At 40.9% G+C, this 14,839-nt stretch overlaps 1 protein-coding gene across 1 annotated transcript in view; it reads left to right on the forward strand.

Annotated features, from left to right (window-relative positions):
- Window positions 1-620: 620 nt before the first annotated feature.
- Window positions 621-14,839, forward strand: part of TMC2 (transmembrane channel like 2) — a gene marked incomplete at its 5' end in the record, with an annotated part of 81,093 nt that continues 66,874 nt past the window's right edge. The window contains 2 exons of the mRNA XM_079945434.1: window positions 621-654; window positions 1,226-1,273. Of these exons, the coding sequence (XP_079801560.1) occupies window positions 621-654; window positions 1,226-1,273 (82 nt within the window). The remainder of the gene's footprint in view (window positions 655-1,225; window positions 1,274-14,839) is intronic.

A 14,839-nucleotide genomic window follows, 5' to 3' on the forward strand; every position in this document is an offset into this window, starting at 1 on the left:
ATCTGCCTTTTCTGAAACCAGGCAGCAGTGGGAAGAGCTGGCGAGTGAGCAGGTATAGTGGGAGCAGGAACAGTTCATCAAAGTGGGCTCAGGATTCAGACCAGGACTCATGTGAATGCCCAGTGGTAGCCCTGGGAATCTGTATTTTAAATAGAAGCCCTGATGATAACTTTCACAAACATCCTAGAATTTCCCTGGTGCCTGTCCCAACCAGTGACTCAAGATAGAAGGAAAAAACCCTGGGATGATCCTCACACCTCCCCTGGCTGGAGTGCAAGTGGCAGCATTGCCAGGACATGAGCCAGCAGCTTCTGGCCCCTCCAGGGCCCCTCCGTGTGTAAGTGATGCCTGAAACGTGAGGCTACACCGCCCCTTTGCCGGGAAACCTGAGCAGAGGAGTGTGCAGCTGGATTGAAGGGCTGGGAACTCACCGCCTCCTGCCCTGCCTCTCTCCCAAACTTCACCCGCCTCCACATTCAATCTCAAACAAGCCAAGGAGCACTGGCTGCCAGGAAAGGAGGCCGGCCACCATGAGGGCCTCAAAACACCCTGGGCCGAAGGTGTGCGTGGATGAGCGAGCCTTGTGAGCCAGCCTGGGCGCCAAGCGAGCCCTGCAGACCATGAGCTGCCAGCTAAAGGGCCTTGGGGAGGAAGGTGAGTTTATCCTCATCTCTGCCCACTCCCAGGTTTCCTGGGCAGCAGGGGATGGGGAAGCAGACAGCGCCTTTGAGGCACAGGGACACAGGTTCGAGTGCAGGGCCTGCCGCTTGCTGGCTGAGCAGCCTCAGTCTGGTTATCCAAGCTCTCCCTGCCTCAGCTATGAAATGAAGGCAGCCATGGCCCCGTTGCAGGGCTGTTGGGGGGATTAAAAACGACCTGTCCTGTGCCTGCGTTAACACTGAGCGACAGAAGCCATCAGAGCCCGCGGGGCTCTTTCAGCCGCCCCTGTCTTGGTTAGAGTCACCTTTCCTTAGCAATCCCTTCCACAGATTTCTCTGTCTCTCTGTCTGTCTGGGGTTGTGGAGATATTCTGACCTCATGATTTTCCAGGGTGTCAAAGAAATGTCAGGACTGGGAACTCTGGAGCTTGTTGAGTTAGATAGCTGGAGCCTGGTTCCCTCTGAGGTGCTGTAAACCCTCTGAGGGTCCCCACAGTGAGATGGGGCAGTGCAGGGAAGGGGACTTTCCAGAGGTCAGTGGGTCATCCCTGTTGTATCTCTTACAGGAGGAGGTGGCGCGAGGGGGCGGGCGAAGAGCAGCTCTCCCGGCACAGGTGAGATGGGGTGAGGTGTCCCGGGGAGCCCCAAGGCCCAGCCAGCCACCAGCCTTCTCTTCCATGCTCCTGCTTCCCTCCCTCCCTCCCTGTCACCGTAAGGAGCCTCCCAATAACTGGGGAGGAGGCTGGGTGCTGCTCAGCACAGGAGTCAGGGGAGAGGCCCAGAGTTAGTGACGCTGAGCTGAGCCTCAGGGAGCAGTGAACACTCACCAGCCTGGGAGGCCGGGCCTCCGTCCCAGGCAGCTGCTAGGAGGGGGAGTCAGAGCTCACACGCAGGCCGCCTGACTGCAGAGGGCACACCCTTACCCTCCACAAAATACCAGCAGTGGTGGGTCACCTCCCCATCGGGAATGCAGACGCAGCTCCTCTGTGAGCCAGTGAAGGCTTCACCTGGAGGGGGCGACCTGCTCCACAAGGAGCTGAAGAGACAGCAGAAGTAACGGGGGAAGATTCTCCACTGCCAGGAGGGCAGGAGCCACATGAACGGGTCGGGCATCCTGCACTTCAGGTCAGGAGACATGTGGTTATGGTGCCCTTCTCTCCTCCTCGCATCCCACGCAGGGCCCTGCTTATAGGTGAGGAAGCAGAATCTCAGGAGGTGACGGACTTCTTGGTGGGGGTGGGGGTGCTGGGAGAGATCCTCTTACCTCATTCTGAGAGGGGCTAGTCCTGGCCCCATGCTGGCACACGGTACGTGGAGGAGCTGGCCCCAGGATCCACCCCATCTGCCTCCTCTGCCCGGCCCTTCCTCTTGCACCTACTGCTCCCCCACTGCCAGGGTCCTGAGCCCTTGGTGAAGCAGCCCCGTGATGCGGGGGGTGTGGGGGCACCCAAGAGCGAGATGTGCAGGGGAGCCAGGGCTCTTGGGCAGGCGGGAGGAGCCATGGAGGCACCACTGACATCTCAACACTCCTTCCTATGCCCAGAGCTGCCCCATGGCCACTGTCCCTCCTCCCCACCCCACCTGCCTCTGCATCCAGTCCTCACATCTCTCCAGAGTCTTGGGAGTGAGTGTGAGAAAGTGCACGGTGCTCAGTGGGGCTGGACCTGTCCTCGAGGAGGGTCAGCTCCCTTGATGACACTGTGTGTAGGATGCTCGGGTCTGGTCCTCCACATTCCATTTCCCTGCTGTCTTCCAGTTGCTGTCCCGTCTGCACCCATCCTGACTCCCCCTCCGCCACCCCTGAAGGGGTGGGCCTTGTGGGGGTCACCTGTGGGCGAATGGTCCTTGAGCAGGACTGAAATGGAAAGTTATTTTGCCGAAAACACAAACCTTTTTCTACTGAAATATGCCACGTACACACCCCTCCCCGCCCTTGCCATCTTCCCTTCTGCATAGAAAAGAGGAAGTGATTCAAAATTTTAACTTCAGGGACCCAAATGGTCAAGGGATGCAGTGAAGTTCAATAATGGGAATCTGTTAAATGAACTGGAACACAATTACATAAAGATTTCCATTTTAAATCTCCTGTGAAGTCACCTCTGAGGGACCTAAATCCTATACCTTCAGCTTATGTTCTACAAGAAGGAAAAAAATGTCTGAGAATACAAAGTTTGTTTCTCAAAATAATTACAATTTTTTATTCTATTAGTTGAAAAGGAGGATCAGAATTCTCCCTCCTCTTGTATCATTTAGTGAACATACTTAACTGTTAAGAGTTGGAGGGTGAGCCAGACCCACTGTGTCTTCCAGCTTCTCTATTTTCCTTTCAGCCTATTTTTTGCTTTGAATTTTCTGACTTGAGTCAGGTGCATAAACGTGAGGAAGCCTTTAAGTGTAAACGAGTGCATTCGGGGCTTGGAAGTCTTCCTAATGTGACAGCTGCCTTCCTAGCTCCTAAATTATGCATTACGTGGAGTCTATTGAAAACTGGCTATGAAAGAAAAACTAAAGAAGCAGCTTGCTTTCTGTGTAAAAGAGGTTGGGGAAGATTGAAAGACAAATTCTGGCTTGCTTTCCACATTCCACATGAATTCCATTCAGTTGGGAAATGAGATTACAACAGGAATTACAGCTTGGAAAAAATATGTAAACCACCAAGTTACATCTACGGTGCTTGGAAGAATGCCTGGTACAGTTCATTACCAAAGAGAAAACTGTTTCTTAGCTGACTGAGGATACACAGTTCAGAAGAGGTTACAAACGTATATTGACTTTCTTACTCAGTCTTGTCAAGCAATATGGAACTGGTCTTTGATGACCATGAGACCCTTCTCCTTAATCCCTTGCCCACCCTCTCTGTTCCTCTGCCCTCTCTGAGAGCCTAGCTCAGTTCTAGAGCTCTTCCCTGGGATCACAGCTGTGGTGGCACACACTTTTTCACACTTGCTCCCATGTCTTTGGAGGAAGTAGATTTGTTTCTGGCCAAAGCCTTTCAGACCATGGGAAAGAGCATCTGTAGGACAAACCCATCTTTCATGGCTAATACTGAACAGCTTCTTAACTTGGATGAGTTACCATCACACTTAAATAATTTGTTGTTACATTGTCTTACCAAAACACTCTTCCCATAGAAGGTGAGAAGGAGAAGACATTAGGGTAGGAGTGGGTGAAGAAAACCTACCCTGCCACACATGCGCTCACCTGTCTTTGAGTCTGTAACTAGCACTCAGTACTTTTCAGTGTACTTACACCAGGTGTCTCATCAGACCCTGCAGTCATTGCAGCAATTGGAAACCAAGTTCCAAAGACATGGAGATTGGTAATGGTGGAGTCAGACCCTTGCTTGATGCCTCTTCTTGCCTTCACAACAAGTGAAGCAACCACAGCAAACATGCTCATGGGGTCTGCCCCACAGTGACTGGGAACCACTGTCCCCACCCTCAACAGCCTCTTCAATGCTGCTAGCATCATCCTTTGATGCAGATCACATCCGGTCGATGCTCCAGTATTACACTCTCTCCCTCCAGATTTCCCCCTGCTCCCCAAGGGTATGTACTGCTCTCTGGGCAACTTCCTCTCTCCATGCTCCCTGCCCCAGCACCAACCACACCCGAGACTCAACTCTGCCCTGGTCACCCATGCCCCAGACCTCTTGGCATTTTCACTGGAGTCCTTCAAGCCCCCGTTTACTTTGCCCAGAATCCCCCCACCTCACTATCACCACTACCCCTCTCTATCTCAACCCCTTTCTTCTCTTGTCAAACTCATGTTCATCCTTTAAGACTCAGAGGAAACATCAGTTCTTGGTGAAGCATTTCCAACCATCCCAACCATAATTCATCACTCTCCCTCTGTAGTTCCAAGATCTTTTTTTATTTAGTCCACCTTTCATTCCTTCTTTAAAAAAAAAATACGTTCATCTAAGTTATTGTCAAGAGCTGGCTCCCTAAATATCACCAACAGGCCTGTTGATAAGACAAAGCCGATTTATTGCTTACAGCAAGCAAAGTCTTGACAATATCTCAGAGAGGGGAAGGTAAGTCAGAATTTATTAAGAAATGAACGTTTGATTTAGGATAGGACTTCCAAAGTGACAGCTTGATTAGGATTGGGTAAGAATCACAATATAACAATCCACAATAAACAGCAAGGCCAGGATTTTGAAGCAAAGCATTGAAAAAAATCTTAGGAAGCAAATTAGAGTCTGTTATGCTTTCCACTGCAGAGCTGATGGGTCTTTGGGAAAATTCTGTAATGAGCAATCAAGCCATTTGCTGGTCAGGAGTTTCCTGGAAAAATAAAGTCATGCTAACGAAGATAGAGGCATAGCACAACATCATCTTCATATAGACACTAATGTGTAGTTGGGCTTCTCCATGTCCAGGCTGAATGTGGGGAAATGGCTTCAGTTCTCAGTTTGTCTTTCTGGTCATTCTTCATCCTGAGCTGAAGGACTGACCATCAATATCTGAGAGTATCAATTCGGATCTTCACTGCTGTTTGAGGTGTCATAATTGCATGTCAATTGTCTGCTGAAAAGTTGTTCTGCTGGTGGTCCTTTCAACCTGTGTATCAGGTTTTCCAGTTCTTTTTGAGGGATGACCCTTCGCTGGATCATTTGACGCACAGCAGCTGTGTAATAGAATTCAAAACTCTGGAGATCACACATCTGAACATGGGAATGCAGAAAAATACTAAGAGGATTATGACCAGAGTTTATATAGCCCACTTTTCAGCCAGGAGCCAAGAGTGCCCAGACTGAACAAGAACACAGATCTCATGCCCAAACTGATGTGTCCACAGAACTACATATGGGGTCATTAGACATATAACCCAGTTTTATGATATCTTCATTTACTACCTGGATCTTTTTAGTAATGTTAAAGATCTCTGAGAGGTCTGCAGGAATGTGAGTACAATATTCTTCCCCTGAAACAGCTCATATTACCCTTGAGAGGTCAATACTATATCTAAAGCAGCTCTGTTCTAACCTCTAAGGAGATATATTCTACGGCCTTCGTGGCATTGCCTGAGTCCTGCTGCTTTTTTCTCTCAATCATAAGGTTCACCCTACTATCTGGGCCTCTTGTAAAGTATAAAATGAAGAGTACTGAGGAGAGAAGAAAGAAATCCAGAATTCCCCTAGAGTAGTTAGGGTTTCAGTTCTGGAATCAGGGCCAGTTTTTCTCCTTTTTCAATGAAACTATAAGCTGATCTCTTTTTCCTAGAGGACAAACCAATGGGCCAAAATGGAGCCTGGGTAATGTCAAAGGCAATCTTGAGAGTCAGTATTAGTATACCAACGTAATAAGTTCCTGTCCAATTTGTGGGTAGTAGCCAGCAGGTTTCTGTGCCAGATTCAATACCAGTCATTGAGGGCCACCCAGTGACCTGCTTTTGGCCAACTGATTTCTTACAAGGAACTGGGACCAAGGGAAGCTGGTTGGCTCCCAAGGCTCCTTTTCGCCAGTTCATGGGTGAATTGTAGCTGGGAATTAGTCATTCCAAGGAGTGATTAAGGATGCAAACAGCAATATTAGAAACAGGGATTATAAGTAACACAGTTAAAAGTAGCCTTAAGTGAGTGAGAGGATAGAAGATAGGTAAAAGAATAGAAAACAGAGGAATACAGATCGTAAACTAACAATCTGTGGTCTTGTTCTGTGGATCTTGGGCTCAGCTGTGTACATTCGAAGGCTGCTGCTTCAGGGTGGCTCCTAAGAACCTTCAGCCTGAGGTCACCATTAGGGACAATCTTCCAGTAATTTGAGGATAGTTTATGTCTCTTTAGTTGAAGGACATGAATTCAAGAACCAACCTACTTAAGCATTTCACTGCTTTGCTAGTTGTTAACAGTACCTGACAGAGTCCTTCCAGTCAGGGTTCTGAGACAGTCCTTTGATGAAGACAAAAACTCTGGCCTACAGCTGAGGTTTCAAGGAAGCTTTGGGGTAAAACAAATAGTCTCTGTAGGTAACAGGAACTTCAAATGGCTGTGGTTAACTTATTACTGATAGCTGTCAAAAGTGAAATATTTCATAACGGTAATGAAATTGACAAGGAAATTTAGTTGTTTCTGTAGCACACAAAACAAACACAATTAAGGCAATCTAAAAGTTTTGAACAGAATGTCTATAATAGTTAAGCATGTCTTTATAGACAATGAACATTATATCAGATTTATAAAGATGGTTAAACAGATAAAGATATCTTGAGGTATAAAACAATTTTAAAAAGACATATACATAATATACCAAAACATACTAAGCATGTAAGAAAAATATATCAAGACTATATCAAGTAAAGAGATTCGGTAGATCTGGAGTAGGTCCTAAGTATGCATATGTTAATAAAACTCCATAGGTAAGTCTGATGTTCATCTCCAGTTGAACAGCACTGGCCTTAAAATTACTAGATTCAAATTTTAAAAGATTGTTATCAAATAAACATTTTAAATGATAACTGAATTATGACTGATAATTATAGCATTGCCTAACATGAGAAAATCATCATCAGGACTCTGATAAATAGAAACCAATCCTGGCAGCAAAGGCATTGAAAAATCTCTAGGAGCAACCCATAGAGCATACAATTGCTGAAATATTTAACATTTGACCTATACCAGTTTAACCTAGAAAAGGCTAAGCATCTCTTCTGATTTGACACCACTTCCCATGAAACTCCAACAGTAACATATCAAATAATCCTAACTGCTTCTGGCACCTTTCTTTTTTAAGAGATGGAAAAACAAATCTTTGTGACTTCCCAGGGCCCTCTAGGAAATCACAAAGAAAGTTTTAGATACAAAAGATATTCTGAAAGTTATTTTACTTCATTTTACACTTACGAGTCAATCTTAGAAACAAAAATGAAATCAAAATTTTTCAGATTTGATGGGAATTCCCTGGCGATCCGGTGGTTAGGACTTGGCGCTTTCACTGCGGTGGCCTGGGTTCAATCCCTAGTTGGGGAACTGAGATCCGGCAAGCCATGCAGCACTGCCAAAAAAAAAAAAAAAGCTTTCAGATTTGAACACAAGATAGGATCATGGATGCCTTAGAAACAATATTTGGCTACTCATTTGAAAGTGACAAAAAAAACTTTGAAAAATATACTTAGAGGGTAACATGATCACCTACCAAGAACCTTAGCACTTCATAAGTGAGGAAGCTTTGTTTTCCTAAATAATCAAAGCCATAATAAAGCCAACACAAAGAATTATTGTGGGAAGACTCAGAATCTTTGCTATATAGTCAGATAAAGGATGGGGGGGTGCTTTATATCATAAATGAAGGCAACTAACAGTAAACTATAAAAATAAACAGAAACAAGCCCATCAAAACTGAGCAGATTTTGTTAGGATTTTAACAGGTTTCATAGCTTCTCAGACTCATTATTTACTCACCTATAATCCAAGGCTAGTAAAATTCCCTTTCCATGAACCTTCTGCTATTTTCTATATCCATTCAGGTTTTGTCCTTCACCATGCTCCATTCACTCTGCAACAGCCTGTCATTTCATTTTAGGGCAAACCTATTCCTTCTCCCTTAACAAAAACACATTTTTCACTTTGCATACAAAGTTGTGCCTTTCTGTCAAGACTAATCATAGTAGAGTCTCACTGAATTATAACCGTTAACTGAAGGAACTTCTATCTCACAGAATAAGCTGGGAAGATGGATAATTGTCAGCTGTCACACATCAGCACTTTAGACTAGCAGAACTCATGAGTACACATAACACAACTTTCTGCAAACAAACACACCCCACACATAATTTTTCAAAGGGACAGAAATGTACATGTTCATTTACAGACACAAAGATATTACTTCTAGGTAGCATATTTTTTAAAAAGAAGCAAAAGGATACAAACTTAAAATCTTGCTTAGTAATCAATGTTTCAGAATTTCATCTTACTTAGAAATGATCTAGGCATCCAATGAATACCATTAGCTCAATTTAGTATCAGTCCAAAGTTTCAAGATACCTATAAATCTTGGAAATTAATCTTGCAGCTGGAATACTATAAAACATAAATCTATTGAAATCAAATGTTCAGAATGATGAATCAATTTAATTAAGCACAAATTTATGTATTTCATAATCTTAAACTTTAAGTAGAAGTATCATTAGCATATTTAATCAATGAACCTATATAAGTTTAGGATACCTAAGTAGAATAAAAGTATAATCTTGTGTTGTATTTAATGCTGAAAAATCAAAGAAGGCATGTTTCTTTTTATTAAACCAGACATAATAAACTAGTTCATTTGCCAAATTTTTACCAAATTTCTACGATTTTTTGGAATATTTAATTTATATAAACACATTGATATCTTATAAACAAATCAAATGAGCTCCTTTAATCTTTAGAGAAACTTCTCCTTTAGATGTCCCTTGGAGCATCTCATTGATCAATGATTTCATTTTTTAATAGATTTTATCTTTTAGAATAACTTTAGATTTACAGGAAAATTGCACAGAATATACAGAGTTCCCATATATAATCTTCCTTCCTCCTCTCACCCCAGCTTTCCCTATTATTAACATCTTGCATTAGTGTGTTATATTTGTTACAATTGATGAACCAATATTGATGCATTATTATCAACTAAAGTCTACAGTTTACGTTAGGGTTCACTCCTTGTGTTGTACATTCTATGGGTTTTTTTCCTTTTTTTTAAATTGAAGTATAAAACAATCTATGGGTTTTAACAAATCCACCATTACAGTATCATACAGAATGATGTGCCTTAAAAATGTCCCTCCTCTTTCCCCTGCCCTCCTGGCAATCACTGATCTTTTATCATCGCCATAGTTTTCCCTTTTCCAGAATGTCATATGGTTGCAATCATACAGTATGTAGCCTTTTCAATCTGTCTTCTTTCAGTTAGGAATATGATAGGAATATGAATTGAAGATTCCTCCATGTTTTTGTGGGTTTTCTTGGCCACGCTGCATTGCATGCGGGACAGATCCCCCACCAGGGACCAAACCCACGCCCCCTGGAGTGGAAGCGTGGAGTCTTAACCACTGGACCTCCAGGGAGGTCTCGGTTCCGCCACGTTTTTTCATGGCTTGATAACTCATTTCATTTTAACACTGAGTAATATTCCACTGTCTGTATGTATCACAGTTTGTTTATGCAGTCACCCATTGAAGGACATCTTGGTTGCTTCCAATTTTTGGCAAATATAAAGCTGATATAAACATTTTTAGGTATTTTGTGTGGACCTAAGTTTTCAATTCATTTGGGTAAACATCTAGGAGTACAATTGCTGCATCATAGGGTAAACCTACGTTGAGCATTTTAAGAAACTGCCAAACTGTCTTCCAAAGTGGCTGTACCATTTTGTATTCCTATTAGAAATAAATGATAGTTGTGGCCGTTCTACATCCTCACCAGCAATTGGTGCTGTTAGTCTACTGAATTTTAGTCATTCTGGTAGCTGTGTAGTAGTATCTTCTTGTTTTAATTCGCAGTTCCCTGATGACATGTGATAACATTTTTTCATATGCTTATCTCCCATCTGTATATTTTCTTTGGTTAAGTATCTGTTCAGGTATTTTGTCCACTTTTTTTTATTGAGTTTTTCTTACTGTTGAGTTTTAATAGTTCTTTGTGTATTTGTGTACAAATTCTTTGTTGAATATGTGTTTTACAAATATTTTCTTCCAGCATATGGCTTGTATTTTCATTTTCTTCTTAACAGTGTCTTTTTTTTTTTTTTGCGATACGCGGGCTTCTCACTGCTGTGGCCTCTCCTGTTGTGGAGCACAGGCTCCGGATGCGCATGCTCAGCGGCCATGGCTCACGGGCCCAGCCGCTCCGCGGCATATGGGATCTTCCCGGACCGGGGCACGAACCCGTGTCCCCTGCATCAGCAGGTGGACTCTCAACCACTGCGCCACCAGGGAAGCCCCTTAACAGTGTCTTTTGCAGAGCAGAACTTTTAAATTTTAATAAAGTCCAACTTATCAAATTTTTCTTTCACAGATCATGCTTTAGGTGTTTAAAAAGTCTTTCAAAACTCAAGATCACTTAGATTTTCTCTTATGTTACCTACTAGGAGTTTTATAGTTTTGCATTTTACATTTAGATCTATGATTCATTTTGAGTTTATTTTTGTGAAAGGTATAAGGTCTGTGTCTAGATTTTTTTTTCTTGACATATGATGTGATGTTCAGTTGTTCCAGTACCATTTTGGGAATTGCCTTTCCTCCTTTGTCAAAGATCAGTTGGCTATATTTGTGTGAGTCTATTCCTGGGCTCTCTATTCTGGTCCATTGATCTATTTGTCTATTCTTTCACTGATATCACACTGCCTTGTTACTGTAGCTTTATAGTAAGTCTTGAAGTTGGGTAGTGTCAGCCCTTCAACCTTGTTCTTCTCTTATGTTGGCTATTCTGGATATTTTGCTATTCCATATAAACTTTAGAATAAATGTATCAAAATTCACAAAATGACTCATTGATATTTTGATTGGGACTGTGTTGAATCTATTGATGAAATTGGGAAGAGCTGATATCTCAGTAATATTGAGGCTTCTTATCCATGAACATAAAATAGCTCTCCATTTATTCAGATATTTGATTTCTTTCATCAGAGTTTTGTAGTTTTCCTCATATAGACCTTACATAGTTTGTTAGATTTATACCTAAGTATTTCATTTTTTGGTACTAACGTAAATGATGTTTTGTTTTTAATTTCAATTCCAATTTTCTCATTGCTGGTATATAGGACTTTGGCACATTACATTCTTTTTTTAAAGCAGCAATAAATATTTATCATCACATACAGTTTCTGTGGGTCAGAAATCTGAGGATGGTTAGCGATGTGGTTCTGACCCCTGATCTCTCAAGAGGGAGTGGGTGAGATGGTGGCTGGAGCTGCAGTCTCATCTGAAGGCTTGGCTAGGGCTGGAGTATCTGCTCCAGTCACATGGCTGTTGGCAAGATGATGCTGGCCAATGGTAGGAGGTCTCAGTTCCTCCCTACATCGACGTCCTCCTAGAGTTGTTTGAGCATTCTCACAACATGGTGGCCGGCTTCCCTCAGAGCAAATGAGCCGGTTGCTTGGGGGTTCCTCCCATCTTCCTGGGCATCAAGGTCCCCCATCAGTGTCCAGCAGGCACCCTAGTTGTGGGGAGATGCAAACTCCACGTCTTCCCACACAGCCATCTTGACTCGCCCCCGCACCACCCGCCCCGGCACATTTGCTTTTCATTCTGCAGCCTTGCTATAATCACTTTTTAGTTCTAGGAAGGTTTTTTGTGGATTCATTGAGATTTTCTACATAGATAATAATATAATCTGTAAACAAAGACAGTTTTATTTCTTCCTTTCCAATCAGTATACCTTTTATTTCTTTTTCTTGTTTTATTGCATTAGCTGGGACTTCCAGTAAAATGTTGAATACGTAAGAGGGAACATCCACATCTTGTTCCCAATCTGAGGGGGAAAGTATATAGTTTCTCACCATTAACTGTGATATTAGCTGTAGGTTTTTTGTAAAAATTCCTTATCAGGTTGAGGAAGTTCCCATCTACTTTTAGTTTGCCGAGAGGTTTTATTATGAATAGGTTTTGTATTTTTTCAAATGCTTTTTCTGAATCTATTGATATGATCATATTACATTTTGTCATTATCATGTTGGTATGATGGATTATATTAATTGATTTTCTAATATTGAATCAGTCTTGCATACCTGGAATAAATCCCACTTGGTTGTGGTATGTTATTCTTCATATATATATTTTTGTTTTGTTTTGTTTTGTTTCTTTTGCCATGCCATGCAGCTCGTGGGATCTCAGTTCCCTGACCATGGATTGAACCCTGGCCATGGCAGTGAAAGCCTGGAATCCTAACTACTAGGCCACCAGGGAACTCTCAATTTGCTAATGTTTTATTGAGGATGTTGACATCTATGTTCATGAGGGATATTGATCTGTAATTTTCCTTCTGTGTAATATTTTTGTACAGTTTTGGTATTAGGGTAATGCAAGCTTCATAAAATGAGTTGGGAAGTATTCCCTAATAGAAATTTTATGGAAGAGATTGTAAAGAAATTATATTTTTTCTTTAAACATTTGGTGGAATTCACTAGTGAAACCATCTGGGCCTGGTTTTGGGTTTGTTTGGTTGGTTTTTGGCTTGGGTTCTTTTTGTTTGTTTGTTTAAGATTAATTGTTGATTCAATTTCTTAAATAGATATAGGCCTATTCAAATTACCTATTTTTTCTTGTATGAGTTTTGGTAAATTGTGTCTTTCTAGGAATGTCTATTTCATCCAAGCTGTCAGATTTATAAGCATCAAGTTTTTCATAATATTCCTTTACTACCCTTTTAAAGTCCATGTGATAATAGTGATAGCTACTCTTTCATTTCTGATATTAGAAATTTGTGTTTTCTCACTTTTCTCCTTGGTTTTCCAGACTAGAGGTTTATCAATATTACTGCTCTTTAAAAAAAAAAAAAAAAAAAAAAAAAAAAGCTTTTGGTTTCATATTTTCGCCATTGCTTTCCTGTTTTAATTTTCATTGATGTCTTGTTCTAATTTTCATTATTTCTTTTCTTCTGCTTAGTTTGGATTTAATTTGCTCTTCTAGTTTCACAAGGTGGAAGCTTAGATTATAGATTTTTAAGCATCTTCTAATGTAGGTATTCAGTACTACAATTTCTCTCTAAGCACTCCTTTTGCTGCATCCACAAATTTTGATAAGTTTTATTTTCATTTAAATTTAATTCAAAGTATTTTAAAATTTCTCTTGAGACTTCTTCTTTGTCCCATGTGTTATTTAAAAATGTGTTGTTCCATCTTCAAATATTTTGGTATTTTCCAGTTATTTTTCTGTTACAGATTTCTAGTTTAATTCCATTGTGATCTGACCTCATACTTTGAATAATTTCTATTCTTTTAAATTTGTTAACATATGTTTATGGGCCAGAATGTTGTCTATCTCGGTGAATGTTCCACGTGAGCTCAAGAAGAATGTATATTCTGCTGTTGTTGGATGAAGTGTTTTATAAATGTCAATTAGATCCAGTTGATTGATGGTGCTGTTCAGTTCAATTATGTCCTTACTGATTTTCTGCCTACTGTATCTTTCAATTACTGATAGAGGTGTGTTGAAGTCTCCAACTATAGTAGTGGATTTGTCCATTTATCCTTGCAGTTTTATCAGATTTTGCTTCACATATTTTGGTGCTCTGTTGTTAGGTGCAAACATATGAGAGATTATTTTGTCTTCTTGGAGAAATGACCTCTTTATCACTATGTAATACCCTACTTTATCCCAGGTAATTTTCCTTGCTTTGAAATCTGTTTGTCTGAAATTAGTACAGTTACTCTAGCTTTCTTTTGTTCAGTGTTAGCATGATATTTTTTTCTCCATCCCTTTACTTCTAGTTTATATGTGTCTTTATATTTAAAGTAGATTTCTTGTAGACAACATATAGTTGTCTTTTTTTATCCACTTTGACAATCTGTCTTTAATTGCTTCATTTAGACTATTGACATTTAAAGTGATTATTGATATAGTTGGATTAATATTTACCACATTTTTTGCTGATTCTATTCACTGCCCTTGTTTTTTGTTCCTATTCTTGTCTTCCACTCTTGTTCTGTGTTTTGATTGAGCATTTTATATGATTCCAATTTCTCTCTTTTTTTAGCATATTATACTAAATACTACATTTTTCACTTTTTTTAGCACTAGAGTTTGCAGTATACATTAACAACTAAGCCAAGTCCACTTTCAAGTAACACTATACCTCTTCATGGGTAGTGCAGGTACTTTATAACAGAGTCTTCCCAATTCCTCCTTCCCATCCTTTTAACATTGTTGTCATTCATTTCACTTATCCATTAGCTATAGTCATCTAATATATTGTTGCTATTATTATTTTAAAACTCTTATCTGTTAGATTAAAAGTAAGAAACATAAAAGTTTTATACGTCATTTGTTTGTTCGTTCTTGAATGCTCTTTCTTTACGTATATCCAAGTTTCTGACCTACATCATTTTCCTTCTCTCTGAAGAACTTACCATTTCTTTTTTGAACTTATCATTTCTTTCAAGGCAAGTCTGGTCAATTTTTGTTTGTCTCAGAAAGTCTTTATTTCTCCTTTATGTTTGAAGAATAATTTTGCTGGATACAAAGTTCTAGACCATGGGGTT

The sequence above is a fragment of the Stenella coeruleoalba genome, assembly GCF_951394435.1.
Source record: "Stenella coeruleoalba genome assembly, chromosome: 15".
Lineage (NCBI taxonomy): Eukaryota > Metazoa > Chordata > Mammalia > Artiodactyla > Delphinidae > Stenella > Stenella coeruleoalba.